This window comes from Phaseolus vulgaris, chromosome 7 (assembly GCF_051622355.1).
Source record: "Phaseolus vulgaris cultivar YP4 chromosome 7, ASM5162235v1, whole genome shotgun sequence".
Classification (NCBI taxonomy): domain Eukaryota; kingdom Viridiplantae; phylum Streptophyta; class Magnoliopsida; order Fabales; family Fabaceae; genus Phaseolus; species Phaseolus vulgaris.
In genome coordinates, this window is record NC_143504.1 from 748,454 (window position 1) to 767,585 (window position 19,132).

Genomic DNA, 19,132 nt, shown 5'->3' on the forward strand with positions numbered 1-19,132 from the left:
GTTGTACTTGAAGTTGTGTCCAATGTGACATATGTGCAAAACTGTCTCACGATAAAAATATGAAGCAGTGTAAACTCATCGTTCAATGTGATTGTCATCTTAGCAATAGGAAGGTTAAATTGTTGGTGTTTCGGTTTCAACTATCCAAAAAGTCATATATCAACCCTTTATCAATCGTCTCACAACTGATGTTCCCTCTAGCATCGTCGTTGCCAAATTCCAACGTTAACCACCAGATAAATTAAACCAACCCCGCAAGCACCACTGATAGTAAACCTCAAACCCAACAACACTAAAATATTTTCCAAAAATGCTCATGTCGAACAACTTCTCTACCTTCATGGTTGACTTCCTTGCCCATTACAATGGAACCGATGTGGAGTTCTCACCTACCTCCGCTAAAGCCAAATACTAGGAGATTTGGTCAAGAAGTGTCTCGTCACGAATCGAATGGTAGTTAAGGTCACGTCCAGTGTCGGCGACTCCTTCATCAGAAACCGAAATCGTGATGACAGGGTAGACAACGACATAAATAGTTAGGAGCTCGATATTAGTAACAATTTTCTTTTTTCTTAAGTAACACAACTAAAATGATAGAAGCCAAAATTAAAATTGTGCAATTCATAATTTTTTTTTAAAAGACTTTTGTATTGTGCAATCTCTAAGACACTCTTTACTTGTACAATAGGATAAATTTTCAAATTCTAAAATTTAGAAAAACCTTTAAATTAGAAGAAAAAAGTGGAAGCTTTCATATTTGTGAGGATGGAGAAGGAAATACCTTCTTACATGTAATGAAGCTTATTTCTCTGTATGATGTTTAAGAGATCTCATTAACCGTGATTTTACTTTTCAATTATGTCATACATCGCGAGAAGGAAAACGCGTGTGTTGAAATCCTTGCCGAAATCGGTTGGTTTAATCAATCCTGAACGACGTTTTACGAAGGTTGAACCCTTGAATGCAGTCCTCCCCTGCAACTACCCCTTCTTTTCCTGTTTCTCTCTTTTTGGACCAAAAAAAATTATGCAAATGGAAGTTTCTCTTTCCACATAGGATGCGCAAGTTTGCTCCTTCTCTTATATTTCCTAGATGACATTATTAAAGAGATACTTCCCTCAAGACTACTAATCAGCAATGATACAATTAAATTAAAGAAATATTCAATACAAAAATAGCTGGTTTTTGAATAATTAAATCAAATAATATCTAAAAGCCAATTCAATTTTTGTGATTCTTTTATTTATAACAATTAGACTTAATCATACGTTTGTCTCAGACCAGTTTCTTTCTCAATTTTCCTCCCAATTTATTTTGTCATGCACATCCTTGTGCGTAAGTTAACTGTTTAATGTACCATTATAGAGCAGACGTTTCCAATGTCCTAAATTGTAGACATGGACTCTCGTTAATAGAACCACACAGCAACGTAAAACAGGGTGTTTCTCCCTGCACCCCAACAAATGGCTTCCTGCACCCCTTCATTCTCGGAAAAGACCACTTTATCTCTTTTTAAAAAGGACTTTCAGCTTCCCAGAATATTTCCAAAACAAACTTTCCATAACATATTTTATAAATTCCAGAAATTAAAAAAATATGTTCCAGAATTTCTGGACTTTCTATTCCAGAAACACCTTTTTTTGCCGAACCCTTATTCCAGAATCACACAAAATTATCAAGGATAATTCTGGTATTCCAAAGAATATAGGGGTGCAGGAAGAAATACCCCATAAATCCAGAAAACTTGCCTATTTAGGGCAAATTCTCCCTGCACCATATCAATTCCAACTGCACCCAATTTGCCATTGAAAAGGACGAAAATAACCTTAAATAAATGGAACTGAGTTTTGCATTCCCTGGTGCAGTTTCTGAAATTGAAATAACATGTACAAAATAATAAAATTAAAGCCTATGATGTATCCCGTTCCTACTTACAACATACGCTACTTAAATTAGTTACAAAATCGTTGCTGAAGCTGTTTCTGCAATCAAAGGAAATGTAGAGAAGCATATAATCAAGCTTTCGCGTAGACAAATTAAATTATTCCTTGTTGCGAGAAGAGCGCCCCTTCCTTTGACCTCCAAGAATACGAGAAATTTGCAATCCTCGACTGAAGGCTTGGTTGAACAACATTCGGGTCTGAAATTCTGAAACAAAAGGAAACCAAGCCAGGAAGGCAACAGGAGTGAACAAAAGCAAACCCATGACTATCTCATAACCACGAGCAAGAGTTTTTACTGATTCCCAGAATCCTGCTCGTCGAACTAGAGGCCTTAGTGCTTGCGCAATCTGCAAGAAAAGAAAAATGGGAATTCAAAAACCATAGTATACACCACTAGGAATCATTGCATAAATGTGCTTCGCTAAATTGATGCATATTATTTTTCATGTCATCGAGAGTTTACAAGTCCAAACTTTTTTCACCGGTAAATGAGCTCAGACTCTCTCGGCTCATAATCAGACATCAATATATGGTTGAGGATATAGCATATAACAGTTCAAAGAAAATGACGTTAGTATGGAGAAAAAATATAGGGCCTATTCACCTGTAGCATTCCCCAACCAGTTGGCATAAAGGCAAGAATGCAAACAACAATATCCTGGATTGTCATGTGAGGAAGTGCAATCAGGATGACTAGAACTGAGACAAAAGTTAAGAATATCAACCCCTTGATTAGCCGGAAGACAAGTTGAAATTCTGCACTGAATTTGCGTCTCCCAACTGACACTGTCTGAGACAAAACAGAAAAAGAAAATCAGAAAGAAGACATTAATTTTTACCCCAAGACTGAGCCTTTTGACATATAAAGAATTCTAACTTGGTTTACGTATTTGGGCAAGAAAGTGGACAAGCCTTTCGAGTTCACGTTAGATAACCCACCCAACCACACCGTCCACCAAGCAAAGAGTAATAATAATGAATGGGGCATAATATATTCATATTGAGAAGTCATAAATCACATGAACAATTTTAACTCGCCCAAGATACAAAGTAGCTTGCTACTAACCTTCATCACAAATAATATCAGAAAGATCACCACCCACGATATGCCATAGACCTGTACAAAGAAAAGGATTTTGATTCAATATGCCAAATTATGAAAGAGGGATAAATAGTTGGAGAAAAAAGGGAACACAGGTGAAAGACTTGCCAGAACACTTTTCGTATTTTTCGTAAAGGTCAAGTGATAAACAAGACCATACTGATATATAAAAAAACGTGAAGACAACAATATCTCTGCAATGATTCCGCGGATTCCTGAATATTGGAGATGCTCTTGTTCCTCCTCCCACCAGGATTCCCAACTTTTTTCAGGTGTTACACCTATACCACCTTGGATGCTAATCCATTTATTCCAATCAGTCCAATCATCAACAATCTTTTGCCACTCAAACCCAGATGGATTGAACAAGAAGGGAGCATATAGCCAGGTGCCAACCATAAACCACATTGGTATAGTAATCATTAGATATGCAACCCCACTTCTATACGTGTGACCAAATATTTGGTATACAATAAGCAAAATCATTAGCTCAATACCCTTGACAAAGTGGCTACGGGAGTAAAGTCTATAGTTGTCAGCAAATTTAGCATGGAAAACCACAAACCCTCGACCAGTAGGTCTATATTTTGCACCTCCATGAAGCAATGTCCTTCCATAATAGTGAGTCTTTGTCCCAAGCGAAAATGTGAAGAAAACTGGAGCTAGCTGCAACTGCATTAATATGAACTCACTAAGTGCAGTTCGGAAGCCTCTTTCCAAGCCAATTTCCATCAACATGGGCAAGGCCATCAAAAATCCAATTTGAACAAAGGACTGAGAGGCGAGAGCCACTTGAAGAGGCTTATTGTCTCGAATGGCTTTTTGTGTACTCAAACCTTCTTCAAGTCCACTAAGAACAAGATAAAGGCGACCATAGAGGAATACATATACAGTGAGAACAGTTATCTGCCCAAAGTTTAAAGAGGAAAAGAAAAATGTTCAGAAGCCTGTGAAATGAGAACAATACAAGAGTTAATTCAGGTGGTAACATACAAGAGTGCTGAAGTAAAATCCAATTGTGGTGAAATAACACGACAACATTCTGAAGAAGTCAAAGCGGTGGCCAAGTCGGTACACATCCCGACTCAATGTTTGCTCTCCATTTCCATTAGCTATCTTTGCTTCAAACATAGAAATCTGGTTGAGACCCACATCTCTGCCTTTACCAACTTGTATATATTCATGATGAGTAACATTTCCTTCACGGAGTGTAGAGTTGAAGCCTGCAAATAACATAGTATAATCAAATGAAGATGTGAATCAAGCATAAGGAAAAGAAAGGGGAGAAGTGGAAGTCACTTCACCAGCAAAAATATCTTCACTCAAATTGATAACCTTGGAGGCTTTACTAACACCCCCTCTTGTGAGGTGAAAAAGCCTATCAAAGATATCGGGATGACCATAGTGGAAGCGAACCCTACACAAGCAGAGTAAATAAAAGCAATATCAAATAAAACCAATATGAAGCCCCACAAATGGAGATCTAAAACACACATAAATGGAGATTTATATACTGGAATGTATGAAAAGTATCCAATGGTATTTTGATTATCTCTTTAGAGCTTAACAGCATTATCTCTTTGCACTAGTGTTTTGATTATATCTTTAGAGACTAACAGTGTTATCTCTTTGCACTAGTTTCCCTATTTCATGTGTCTCCCCTACTGGTCAATTTATTTATTTATTTGGTGTAGTTCATCTTGCAAATCACCTAACCAAAAACTCATCAATGAACTTCTTTATGTCTTGTGGGTGATCCAACTACAATAACATAAGGGTACAAATTAGTTGTGTATATACTATACACTCAATAAATTTTTGTCCCTTTAATTATGATATAATAAACTAGTATAAATAAGAGCCCGTACTTACATTTATCACCATATTGTAATACAATGCTTTATGTGTCAAGTTAATATCAATTTCAGAGTATTTAATCAGTATTAGCTCCTTTTCCTCTTTCTTTCTATCTATTATATATCTTAAACCCTACAATTTCGACAAAACCAAACATTATAAATATAATGATTTCCAGACATTTATATGTGAGGTTTACTATGACCAGAGATTTAAAGGAATTGATCAGATACTGCTACATCAATCTTCAATTTACGTACTTAATGGACTTATTCTATAATTATATACCAAAGGTTGGAAAATAGAAGCAAACAAACCTATTCACACACACACACACACACACAGAGACAGAAATATTGTGCACTATGTTGCCAAATTATATTAGAGTTCTCCAATGAGTCAAGGGCTATTGATCAAGGCATCTGTGTTTAAGTGATGACCCATGTTATTAGACACGACGTTTAGCAAGGTCCTGCACTCAAATCTCACCAGGACCAGCCATGTATTTATTTTAATAATCAACACACACAATAAAGAGAAAGAATGAAACTCACTTCAGTGGATTAGCCAACAATCTCTGACCAATTGTCACAAAACTGGTCTCCTGATTTGACATGAACCATGCAAGAGAAGAAACACTGAAACATGGGTACAAAACAAAAGTCAGGGATACATTGCGAACTTTAGGTTCACTTTTTTTCCTAGCAGTAGAAGGACAAGATGCTTTCACCTTCCAGTAAATATGTGCTCCCTAAGACCAAGAATACTTGGGAATCTCACCCCATCATGCTTCTTAAGGAATTCTTGCAATAAATTTCTCATTTTTAAAGCCTCTTCCATGTAGTTATCCTGTTAAAAAAGAGACAATTTAATTTCACAAAAGAATGAGATAACAGTTTGGAGCTTCTCACACAAGTCTCATACCTGGTTCATATCTATTGTTTGCAAGCCTTCTCCACGTGTGAAAATTATGGCATGGTTCTGATTTTCAGGTTTGCCCTCACCCAAGATGGCTGGTCCGGGAAGCTTTATTTTATATATGACCTGATTAAGACAATCAAATGGAGACTAAGAACCAAGTCGGCAATAGAAGAATAATGAATGAAATATTGTGGAGGGGAAGAGAATGTACAACTATTTGCTTACTATATTGAAATTATACAATTCTTTGAGTAAGTTGGATTTGAATAATTTTTGCATATGTTATGTGGTTAAAAGAATCACAGGAAATATTGTTTATAATCACAACTAAAATGTTCAGACAGAAATGTTCAAATCTGAATATAAACTGAACTAAGTAGCTACAAAAGGAGGTTAGATGGCAAAAGTGTGACATGGCATTAACAGTTACATAAAAACTAGCTCAGGAGGAGGATTAGAGAAAGATGGTGGGTGTCCATGCATCTGATCTCTTATAACTGATTAAAGTTAATCAATAATTAAGGAGATATCTAAAAGATGTTAAATAGCAACGACAGCAATAATCATATTTCATTAGGTGAGCTAAACCGCATCTATGTGAACAGTATTTAAAATTATATACTTTTTAAAAAGAAACAAACTTGTGTTACACCATGTGAACATCTAAGGCATAAACATCTTTGCAAAGCAGTATGCAGTTATGCAGTCAAGTTTGTCGTTTGGATGTTCTCCATGTGACATGTGAATGCTTCCTGAGAACCGCCACTGTGTATATAGGCAGAGACTGACAGCCTGCTTGCATATTTTGTTTTTGTCATTTCATGTTGTATATAGACCTTTTTACATCCTCCTATGGTTGTATTTGACCACTTTTATGACTGAAAAAACTAAATTTTCTATCAAAAAACAAATTATTAGAAGTAAAAATGATGAAAGAATTTATTGAACAGGCTTTATTTATCAAGATTAGCATACCTGGTCTAAATATTGCACAGGCTCTGTCTCTGAAGGACTACTGGATTTTGGCATAGCCTTCACCAAGCAAGAGTAATAAACCTTATTGATCTTTTTGGGTCTCTCTTTGCTAGGCTCCTCTACCTCATCAATATAGGCAACTCGAAGTGAAGGGTATCTGCCAAATAAAAACATAGGAACCAATTAATAGGTATAATTAAACATCAAGGCCTGCACTATTAACCTTGGACATTTACGTTGTCATAAGCCTCAATATGTCCTGTGCACAAGCAGCACCAGATCGCTTGTCAATCCCATATTGTTGACATGACACCACATAGGAGAATTTCATATCAGCCACGGCTTGACACTGTGTCCACAATGACCTTTCCCCCTTTGAGTTATCATCTGAATTTTCTATGGCCTTGTAGCCTTCCATCAAATCTGCATGTTTGTAACATTAATACAAAAATAAATTTTAGAAACAATTTTCATGAACAAATCATTTCACAACCAAATCCTAAGCAACAAATAAAATATCATTTGATCATTTTAGAAGGAAAGCTCACCTTCATCTTTGGCCATATCAAGAAAAGACTGGAGCTCCAAAGCTTTTCTGTAGTACATCATACCTCTCACTGCATCAACGAGAATGCTTCAATTAAATGCAATGTCATTTTGAGGAAAGGACATAGTTGTACAGCAATGTGTTAGTATATGTGAATGTTTGTGTTTGTGAGAGAGCGAGAGAAAGAGAGAACCAGTTCTGGTCAATGTTTGGCCACGGTATGATGCCCAGCGACGAAGTTCTTCCTCTAACTCATCAGATTCATTTCCTTTAAGTTCTTCTTCACTGGAACACTTCACTCGCTGAAGAAAGTTGTTCCATTCATCTGTATGCATCAATAACAAAAAAATGCCAAGAAATGCATTCATATTCATCCCTTGAATTTTCACATTTATGCAACATAGTGATTTATAGGAAAGGAAACCTGGAAATATCTTTTGCAAGTAGAAGAGTATAGAAACACCATCTTCATTGGGTGAATCCAAATTGTGCAAGGAAAAGAGAACCTCTTCGGTGTAGTACGGTGTTAAAACCCTGCAAAGTCCATAATGCAAAAAGTAAAAATTGCTCCAAGGACATCAGTAATACAGCACTAAAGACACACTAAGAAGCAAGCTTCAAATAAATTCGGTATTTTAAATAAAATAAAAACACCTCTTTGGTGTAGTACGGTGTTAAAACCCTGCAAAGTCCATAATGCAAAAAGTAAAAATTGCTCCAAGGACATCAGTAATACAGCACTAAAGACACACTAAGAAGCAAGCTTCAAATAAATTCGGTATTTTAAATAAAATAAAAACACCTCTTTACAATAAATTAATCTTATTTATATTTTCTTAATCAATATCTGTAGGATACATATCTCAATATGTACCTTACACATCATACTCCATATATTTTTAGAATAATCATATTATTGTGTCAAACACATCACAGTTGTAAATTCATAATACGAGGCAGTTATGGTGCCAATTCATTCTAATTGAACCTTGCATAATTCATATCTGGTCTGTAAAGCAGAATATTCTAATAAAAAATAGTTATCTGTGTTAAAATTCTTGAGTTTAACGGGATGAGAGTCTCAATAAAATTTATATTTCATGGGCCAAAATTTCAAGCTGAGGTTCTTAGAGAAACAAATTACTTAAGCTTTCAACCAGACTTCTTTAGTAGTGGAATCTTTGTTTCTTTTTTTGGTCACCCCTTCCAAAATTGTTTTATTGCTGAAAGCTTCCTATGGCCACCAAACAAACAGTTTTTTTCTTGCCTATCGCAATATATTATAATGCTCCATAAAGTTGACCATCTAAAACTTGTCATATAAGCACTTTAAAAATTTAAAATCTTTCAAAAGCTTCACCAACAAACTTATGGCCTAAGTTCTCGTACTGAGAAAGCAAGCAATATATTTGAATCTTCATTCAATCAATAGAATTGTTATATTGTACTGAAAGGAATTCACTCAAATACTGTAAATAACATTTTGGAACAAAAGTAAAAGAAAGCTTACGAGAATGAAAGCATATTGCGAACTTTGGGTGCTGTAGGCATATCCATATACAGTGAATTAGAGAAAAAAGAAATGCGCCTTTTGGCTTCTAAGTTAGATGGTACATCCATTGCTGATTCTTTTGTTGTAAGCAGTAAGTAAAGCCGTTTAATCTACAAATATAGGAAAATGTAAGCAGATCGGCAGATGTACTTCACTAATGACATTCTCAGCATAATACTTTATTGAGTGCCAACCTTCTCTGTCCAAGCTTCAGTAACTGGTTCAATTGGAAACCTGATAGCCCCTTCAGATGCAAATAACTGGTATTCTTGCTCAAGAAGAAGCATTCCCTCATGTCCAGATCCACCGTGGATTGAATCTACCAAGCTACTCAAAAAAATTATACAATGATATTCACTGGGAAGATGCCCTTTAAAAATGTTGGGAGAAATGGGATCCATTATCGGTACCTGAATATATGATCCTCCATCATCATATCTCTAGTCACTACCTCCAGCATATCTTGGAATAGAAGCACAATTTGATCCCTGTCTTCATGCTTATTCTCTAACTGTAATCAATGAAAAGCTGGATAAGATTTAACAGGCTAAAAATTATAAACTAAAATGCAAATTTGACAATGGTGCTCGACATTACCAAATATTTTATTAGCTTAACAAATTGCTCATAGAGGCTAGGAAGTGCACTGAGTCTGAATTCACTTGTAAGGTCATCAGCTTCAATATGTTTGTCGACCTCGGAGAAAATGTATTCAATGACCCTGAAATTCAACAAAGTAGAAAATAAGTTTAGATAAACAGAGAATCATTTAGAAGTCAATTATATGGGAGCGATTTCCAAAAGCCATGATATGTTATTATATAGATCTACATAAGAATACCACAAGGAATATCACCCAGAACATAAGTAACTGCATGATACTTCTTTGAGAGACTTACTGTTTTTCACGGTCCCTTTGAACCAAGTACTTAACAATGCTCTTAAAAGAAGCATAGCACTCCTTAATAGCAGAATACATATAGTGGTCAGTGTTAATTCTTTTTCTCAACTCTCGATCCTTTCCATTGCTGTCCTTAGCCATATCCAATGCAATAGGAATCTATAAAACAGATAATTGTTAAATGGACAGGAAAATAGCAGACTTTTACATGATTTTTTTTTTTAAAAAAAATCAACAAACAAACCTTGCTAGCAAGTAGAAATGGTGGCCACTGTATAAGGTCCAACTCACGATCAGCCCAGTACGGCACAAGTAAAAGATCCATTTCCCTGAGTAGTACAAGTATAACCACCTCATTCACTCTTGTTAGAAGAGCACAGTAGTCTACTAGAGCAAAAAGATGAAGAACAAAAAATGCAAATCTATCCTCCAGAGTACCTATTACTGATAAGATCTTCCTCTCTAAAACTAGTGATTATTTGATTCCATAGTTGTGCAAATCTTGCAGCTTCTTTACCTTTGTTATTTGGGATCTGTATCACTAAGCCAAAGTAAATTTAATGAAATGATGTTAAAATCTTCAATCATCTAAAAAATCAAAATATTTAACCTGATCAAATCTGCGAGATAAAGTGGCTTTTAATCCTTTTTTCCTCGTCTCACTCCTTTCCTCTGGGATCAAACAGGCATTGAAGGCACCAGGCAACGAATCAAAACGAGATCTAAGCATTCCCAGAGTCCTTATCTAACATCAGTAAACAATGAAACAGTTCCGAGGTTAGAACAAGAAAACCAGAGATAAGTTCAGCATAAATGAGGGAACAATCTCGAGACTATACAAATTCTTAGATAAATAATCCATTCATAAAGTTAAAATCCCTAAAACTTTTACTTGAAAATGGCTTGGTTTCTTATTGTACTCTTCTTCGAAAGTTTACATCTTCCATTCTGAACTCTCTTTAAAATTTAAAACTTTCTAATCAACTTGAGCATCTCCTCATTTTGATTTCAAACATCTTTTTTAAATCATGCTTTCCTAAATTTAGGTAAACATAAAAGGCTGCACAGCATACTTACCAGTTCTACTAAACAAGACAAGCAAACTTGAGACGTAAGCAAATATAAACTAGAATATTCAACAAGGAAACAATATCCCAAGACTCAAACAGCTAAATTCCGAGTGAATAAATAAACAACACAATCCAAAACAACCCTTTAAGAAAAGGATTTAGAAGTGGACAATCTACTGACCTCTCCGAGGCGACGGAATGCCCCATAAATACCACCAAATAACGTAGAGAATATGGCATACCAGATCTGGGTATCCATAAAGTATACCTGAAAAGGAAAAAGAGATGTTGAATCACTGCATGACATATATTGAAATTTGAAACACTCACCAAATTAGATACTTGTAAACACATACCAGAATAATTGGAGACCAAAGTGCAACTACAACACCAAGATTTTTTCGAGCTGCAAAGCACAAAAATTATAATTCCATTTTGAAAAAAAAATGTAATAATGCAAAAAACCACCAAAGAGTTCCAGCTTCCTACCACGGGGAAAGAATTCATGCCACTGAAAAGTTGAGATTTTTACACTCATTATAGCTTTCGTTGGTTCCACCAGAGGTTTTATCTATAGTAAGAGCCAAAGATACCTATCGTTAAAAAATGTAAAATTGATATATTTTGAAATAAACAGATGACATTTTGTAGTATAGTTTGCATAGGTTCCACCAGAGGTTCTATTTTAAACTAATAAATAATGTAAGATCACTACTGAGACATTGTGGTCCACATTTAATGGGACTACACAAGCTGCTTTTTTCTGTAAATTAGTACATTAATATTATAGAAGATATAGTTAAACTACAGTCAATTTGACAAAGGTAGGTCGTCAAAAATACAAGAACCAAGACATATTGAAGATTAAGACCAAAAAAGTAAGCATCATACATTCATTTCTACAATCAAGGGAGTTAAGAAAAGGACGGAAAGATTAGAGTTATCCACAAATCATGAATGAAAAGAAATCATCACCTCTATATAGTAACTGAAAGCTAACTTTGTAATTATGAGGAGAACCCAGAACATTGTGTACCTGACATTATAAACAATGATACATTATGATTAGATCCAAGGAAAATAATACTATTCACAATTGAGAGGAACATCTAAAACTAGATTCTTACTTGAAAAGGGAAAATGTGCTCTCATGCATTCCCCTACCAACGTAGAGTCGAGGCTGCCAATTACAAAGTATCAAAATCGCCAATTTAAATGTGTACCAGCCGAAAAAATATGCATAGAAAAAAGGGTAGCCATATCACCCACCTGTGACCACCACATCATAAGCATCACAATCCTATAGTTTGACCTCTCAAGAAAACGGCGAATGAGTGGGAACAGAAACAACATGGCAGCTAGCATATTTGGTGACAGGTATACAACAACGGCCATAATAAAGAATGAAGGCGAATTTGAATTGCTTCCAAACCAACTTTGTATCGTTTGAGCAAATCCAGGAGGATTTTCCCAAGTATAAGCATAACTAACTGATAGAACAATCACCCATGCTGCAGCTGAAACAACTTTTAGAATGTATCTCAACTTAACATGCATAGACATGCTCCATTGTGCTTTCCAACTGAGGATCACATCCAGAATAGCTGCCCATGTAAACATAAAGTAAAAATTATAACCATAAGCGACTTACACTTTCATAATGCCAAGATTGTTTAAAACAACGTGGGTACAAAAATGGCCTTCAAATAGCAAGTAAAAACCAAAAAAAATCACTAAATAAATCTTCCTCTGATGTCTGTCAGCAGTTGCATGTTAAACAGACAAGCATTAAAATAGAAGAACAAAGGGCTTTTGAATAGAAGCCACAGTATATAGCCTAAAATTTTGTACAAAAATATGAATCTGGCTATTGAGAAATATCCACAAGCAATATATGTGCTGGTAAGATTTGCTATTACCTACCTTGTCCAAGCTTCAAGATAGCAGCAGTTATAAACACACTAAGCACCTTCTTGAAAACATTCACATCAAAGATTGCACTTGGATCCCCAGTTCCATTCCAAGCAACAATAATCATAGCCTAAGATAAATTAGCTCTTTCAGAAATGGATTTATTTTGCTAGATATTGAATGAAGGAAAAAATCATACACATAGATTGCAAAGGACAACAGACAAATTATTACCTGTAAGCACAGAATAAAAAAACCCCACATGCGATCAAAACTTCTGAAAATATGCCAAAATGACCTTATCTCAACAAAATTGACTTTTCCAACCCATTTGTCCCTGTTAACTGGCTTGTTATCCTGTAGATTAAAGTATACAGCAAGGCTTAAAATCTAGTGGCAGGAACATGTTTTAGGTTTTCAGCAGTAGCTATCCAAATGTACTTCGTTTACAGCAATGGGAATTAATAAAGCACCCATTTAACAATTCAAATCAGGATCATAATCAAATGGAGAACATTTTCTTCCCATTTTCAGAAAAAAATCAAAGCAGTCATTGATTATATAATGACTCTTTACAGAAAAAAGTATTTCATAACCAGTAATCAATCAAATATATGATGCATGTCATCTATAGATCAATTTTCAACTTTGAAACAACTTTTTCTTCTAAGAACTAAATTTATAAAACTTAAATAAACTGAGAACATAATCAATGCTTACATTAGATTTGTCAAAATTTAGCTGCTCAACTGGCAGGCAAAAAAAATCGGCATCAGCACGCATTGGCCAACCAAGCCGAAAACAATCAACTGACCTACAATTGTCATTGAAAATTAATACCAAAACAGATACAAATAAAAAGTGAGAATCAATTAATTATACCAGAAATATTCATTTAAATCATCATAGTTCCTCCATTGTGAATGCTTTGACCTCCCCTTTTTGCTCCGTTCAGCTTCCTATTGAGCAGAGAAATCATCAATTTTTTGGTACATAATATAACTAGTGTGTGTGCTACATACAGAAACAACATAAAAGAATGAAAAGAAGAAAATAATGAATTGCATAAAGCACCTTTGCAATCACATCATATATTGGAGTTACAACTTTCCTTAAGAAAGCCTCTTCTTCACCTCCATAGGCAGGCTTGACATTCTCTCCAGTCATTGGACTAACATTACCAGCAAGCATACCGTACAATTCAAAAGCCATCTATAACAAGCACCATTAAATGATGCCAAAAGTCAATATCAACAAAAGTTGGTTCCCTTTGAAAAAATTCACTTAATACCGATAATGTAAACACATGCAAAAACCACAGAACATGTATCTGTTAGGGATAGGAACATTCATTGTGATTTTGGGATTTGTGCATTATCCAGGCCTCAGGAGTAAACAGCTCCTCTTACACGAGGTTGCATGCTAGAACTATAAAACCACTAGGAAATAAAACGACATCAAAACTATGACAATATTTGTTTTAAGACGAGTTTATTTTAAATCTTATTTTCAGTTTGGCTCTAGTCTGTTTAGAACACCAATGAACACAAGCGTTTTTCTACTTCTTTTCCATGTTGAAAGCAATGTGAAAAAACAAATTAGTAAGGGTTCTAAAAAAGGTTTTGGCTTAGACTTGACATATATAGACTCTCCAATTCAAACTGTTTCTAACTATAGAAGGGGGAAATTTGACACAATAGTTACCCAATAAGTGAAACTGATAATGGGCCAAGTACAATCCCTGGGGTTAATCCAGTTATAATATTTGGAATGAAAGCCTACAAGAAGATTCAAGCAAGTAGGAAGAAGGGGTGATAACAGGGATCATGTGACTGAAAAAGTCAAGAAAATTAGTTTAAATTTAAATTATGTTCCATTACCCTGAATAATTTCACTTGTCACTTACACATCTTTTATATATAAATGCACATCTTTGTAAACAACATAGATTGGATTAAGTTACAAAGCTCACGTGGTGATAGATGTAGCAAAGGCATTCTGGCATGAATCTTAGGTTGGCAGCTTCACCCCATATCAGAAGATACAGACCCATATATAGTAGCTTACGCTGCTGCACTTCTTGCTGTATGGTCGGCAACCTGCAACATTCCGCAATATATGTCACGATAGAAACTGAAATAAGCATACACTGTGAGGGAAACAAAATAACAAGAGTTAAAATTAAAACAAGCTGCAAAATAAGAATCTGCGTTCAAATTTGAAAGTCAAATAAATGTTAAGAGCATGAATAATGATTTAAAAATATAGAAAAACTACAACATATAACAAGTTCAAAAAAGTTTCTTCTCCCCAAAAGTAAGTATAGTGGTTCAAGTTAATAAAAAAGCAGTTGCAAAATCTTTAAACATTAATAGAACAGAAACTCTCACCAAAGGCTACTCTTCCGTCCCAAATACTTGCACCACTTTTTGTAATTCTTAAAAAGTTTCTTCATCACTTCTGTCAGTGCGCGCTCATCCAGCTAAGGAAAAAATACATACAAGTCAAAAGCTGGTTTTAACACAAAATAATGAATGAATATTTGTCTGGGTGATCATAATAAAAATGAAATATCGAAACGTGTAAACCATAACTGTTCAGAACAGGAACAATGACGGAGAAAAACAGTATCTGCTGAGCATCTTGAAATTTCCATTAACTTTCATTTAGCCAATTTCAACACAAAAATTGGAATAACCAAGTGTTAAATTACTTATTCTGTCCCTCTCTCCCCTCGAAACAAAAAAAAAAAAGGTCTACATACATTTAAAGTCTAAAGTAGCACTCAACTTTATAATTAAATTGACCACATTGAATAGAGAACCCACCTTCTATATGAAACTATTAAATTAAAACACATTAAAGGCTTCAGAAGAAACATGACAACTAAAAACTTGAAAAAAATTGAAATGGGGAATTACCGTAATGATCCATATTGAAACAAATTGGGGTAGGGGGCCTGTATAAAATATTCAAGTAAAACCTACCTTTGGCTGTTGATCAGGCTTGGGAAATTGTCTGATGTGCACATTTGCAAGCAATAAGATCAAATGCTCTCTCTGATTTGCTAAATTGTGCTTCTGTATTTTGTACAAGAAGTGGCAAGCAATTTTAATTGCTGTTGTTAGTAACAAATACATCATGTTCTGTTCAACTAATTCAAATTTAATACAAGACTTGAATGCTTAAAGATGTCAAAAGTTCCAGACTCAAACTTACCTGAAATCCAAACATTACGCCAAGCCAGTCCAGAATGTCTTCATCTTTTTTTTTCTTGTAGTCCTTTGGCCAGGCTAGACCCCTTGTGTTACGAAGAGCATATACAGCCGCTTGGATCTGTGAAGAGTGATCAACAAGTATTTTCATTAAAACTATAAGTACAGAATATGAACATGACAAGAGTACACAAAGAGATAGAAATCATACCTCAGGAAATCTCATTATTGCCTGATTTGCGCTATCAGGATCAAGAGGAAGAATATTGAAAGGTACTAAGATCTCTGTTTTCTCGGCAACTTTATCCTGAGTCTCCAAAATCTGTTACAGTGGTGAATCAATCATTAATCTTAAGTGACAGTGAAATTAAAATTACAATGAAATTCCAATTAAAATCATCTTATTTAATTATCGATAACATCAAAGGAGATACAAAAAGATAACCTCTCGATCAACTTCCATAGATTGTGTAATGTTAACAGCCTTCAAAACCTCAAAAAGAACATTAGCAGTCTGATATGCCTTGGTAAGCTGTGCACTGAAAGTAAGAGGACACACTCACTGTAACTCACAAGATAGACAAAGAACATATCACACTGCACACTATGTAGACAACATACCGATCAGCTTTATCAGCAGCATTTTGTAAGGCTTGGATATATTTTTTGTAGTAATGCTGATAGAAGCTCTGCATCTCGCGAGCATCACTTTTCTTTACTCTTCCTTTCAATGTTGGATCATTTTCCTAAAATTGGAACTAAGTGTTAAAAGATATATCAATTAAATTGATATAAGGGCGTTACCATTTTTAAATTTAGTTAGTGGCTATCATTGTCGTTCATTCTAAACAACGGGAGAAATGTTCATAAATAAGATGTCCAGGAGTCATGCATTCTCAATTCAATTTCATAGTACCACTAACCAATAGCTACAACAGAAGCATTAAGAGTGTCAGACCTAGAATGTATTGAGCTCAAAGCTCAGTAATCCAAATACATAAGAATACACTTGAAATCCTAGGCAAGAAACCAATTATTAATTTTCTGCAAACGTGTTCGTTATAACTCAGTTACTACTCAGATGATATCCAAGAGCTGATTCATTTTTTCTTTCAATACCGATGGTCTGTTTGGTTTTAGAAAATGTGTTTCACTTTTGTTTCCATCTCCTCTTCAGAAATATTTGCAAAAGTGACACTTAATTTCCTGTTATACATTTTCTATTTTCTTGTTCTTACTTTTTACCATTAGTGGTGCAAATATTTGAAAATAGAAAACAGGACAACTTTTTAACTACTAAAAAAGAAACATTATAACTGCATCATGCTTACTCTTTCCAAACGTTGAAGAAGGGCAGTTTTGAATTGCCGAACACCACGACCACTTGAAGTAGGATCCAGCCTATGAGCTTTCTCAAACGCATAAAATCGGCCTACGATAAAAAAATACACATGCCCCACACAAAAATACATTCAACCATCAAAAAATAATTAAGGTGTGTAGTAAACTCTTCAACACCAACGGAAGCTTGGGAAACCTGGGTTAGCCAATAAAAGGTTTACATAACTTCACAAAGGGTGTGCTTGGTTAAACAATTTACTTTAACTAAGCACTTATTCTATAAACCATTCTTATAAGTGGACTTATGTCACAAATTCGACCATCGAACTTGCTGAAATAAGCTAAAAAGAGGTCAAACTAATGACCTACAGCTAAAAAGAACTTAAGGAAGTCGTAAGCTATCTTTACGATTTCAAAGAAGCTGTTCCAAACACTCCCAATATCTGAACGAAACGGAGCAACGGACACTACGCAAGCAAAGAGTTTCGTCCAAGCAAGAGCACACACGTGGACACTAAGGATACTGCAGCTCACATCACTACATTTCCAATTATAACCAACGCAACAAATCAGCACAACACTGAAAAAAAAGCCACAACTCCACATGAAGCATTTCGGTGTACATGAACAGACGGAAGTTTCGGCATGGCAACGCGGAAAACGAAGAGTTGAGAAAGTGCAGAACGAAACAAACTTACAGAGATAAGCGACTCTAGGATGAGTCTTCTCGACCTCATTAGCAACGCGAAGAATCGGTGCAATCTCAACAAGAGACGACGGCACGACCTCGCTGTCAAATATCGCCTCGCCAAGGTTCCCGGCGGTTTGCGTCCGCGTGATCCGCCTCTGCGACGGTCCCTGCGTCTCCGACGACGGCCCCGCCCTCGACGACATCCTCCGACGGATCTAGCTCCAAAAACAGCAATGTGTGCAGAGCATAGAAAGAAACGCTTGCATGCAAAATCAATGCATTGAGACGAAACGCCAAGCACAACGCAGTGGTTGGCGTGGAGGAAGAGAGCGCAGATAAATGGAAGCTGGAGAGAAGAGTTTTGCGGTGAAAGGAAGAAGAACCCTAGGGAAATGGAAATGGGAGATGAAGCGAGAGTGTGAGAGTGTTTGCAAAGAAAAGCAAAGACAGAAAGGAATGTTGTGTGGGAAGTTCGAGGGGTTGTTACTATTGAGGACAGAGAGAATGCTTTCTTCGCCGCTGTAGTGTGGTGCTACATTTCGTCAAGCGAAGTCATAGAGTGGGTCCCACTCTTTCGTTTTTGGACTTTGCTTCAACAAAAATGCCCAAATTTTTCGCCTCAATTAACGGTTCTGCCATTCTTTCAAATTTTAAACTCCAACGTTCAAATTAAAACTGAATAATTTTCATTTTTTATATCTATTTTAATACATTAATTTTATATTTTTTAAAAGGCAGTTATTTTAAAATGTTTATTTTAAGTTTATGTAGAATCTCTAGTGTTCTATCAGAAAACGTAGAGGTCGAATGATGAAACATCTTAGAGGTCTTTCCCGTTAAAACATATGTTAGCAATATTAATTACAATTAAGAGTTGTAAAGTATAATTAAACGGTTAAAAGATATGTTAGCAATATTAATTATGATTAAGAGTTGTAAAGTATAATTAAACGATTATTGGCCTACATTAATCCTTCTTATATCATAAGGTTAATAGAAATGTATAAATAAGAGGGTATTCTTTATATTGAATCAACTAAATATATATTTTCTAACTTAAGTGTTAAAAGTATTTTTTCAGGTACTACACTCTGTAAAAAAAAAAA

At 35.3% G+C, this 19,132-nt stretch overlaps 1 protein-coding gene across 1 annotated transcript; it reads right to left on the bottom strand.

Moving 5' to 3' along the window:
• Positions 1 to 1,814: 1,814 nt before the first annotated feature.
• On the bottom strand, positions 1,815 to 18,523 carry LOC137827898 (callose synthase 3). Its single transcript, XM_068634260.2, has 42 exons — positions 18,034 to 18,523; positions 17,326 to 17,426; positions 16,616 to 16,740; positions 16,440 to 16,533; positions 16,206 to 16,316; positions 15,999 to 16,115; positions 15,767 to 15,859; positions 15,170 to 15,261; positions 14,752 to 14,878; positions 13,854 to 13,991; positions 13,662 to 13,738; positions 13,500 to 13,593; positions 13,014 to 13,136; positions 12,792 to 12,909; positions 12,138 to 12,472; positions 11,996 to 12,048; positions 11,844 to 11,904; positions 11,358 to 11,439; positions 11,225 to 11,274; positions 11,050 to 11,136; positions 10,409 to 10,543; positions 10,237 to 10,331; positions 10,043 to 10,127; positions 9,797 to 9,957; positions 9,495 to 9,618; positions 9,308 to 9,408; positions 9,092 to 9,224; positions 8,856 to 9,007; positions 7,770 to 7,879; positions 7,539 to 7,670; positions 7,347 to 7,415; positions 7,035 to 7,221; positions 6,799 to 6,955; positions 5,827 to 5,946; positions 5,633 to 5,751; positions 5,457 to 5,540; positions 4,350 to 4,462; positions 4,039 to 4,268; positions 3,154 to 3,951; positions 3,010 to 3,060; positions 2,548 to 2,733; positions 1,815 to 2,290 (listed from the first exon to the last, which is right to left on the bottom strand). The coding sequence occupies exons 1-42, from the start codon at positions 18,227 to 18,229 to the stop codon at positions 2,042 to 2,044; spliced, it is 5,865 nt and encodes a 1,954-aa protein (XP_068490361.1). The 5' UTR covers positions 18,230 to 18,523; the 3' UTR covers positions 1,815 to 2,041.
• Positions 18,524 to 19,132: the final 609 nt, after the last annotated feature.

Bases quoted from the DNA above. Each gene is read 5' to 3' on its own strand.
- LOC137827898 (XM_068634260.2), bottom strand. From the start codon at position 18,229: ATGTCGTCGAGGGCGGGGCCGTCGTCGGAGACGCAGGGACCGTCGCAG. The intron at 13,992-14,751 runs GTGAGCTTTGTA...TGCTTGTTATAG, and splicing joins TTTGCTACATCTATCACCAC to ATGGCTTTTGAATTGTACGG. The intron at 12,910-13,013 runs GTAATAATTTGT...AATTTATCTTAG, and splicing joins TTTTTATTCTGTGCTTACAG to GCTATGATTATTGTTGCTTG.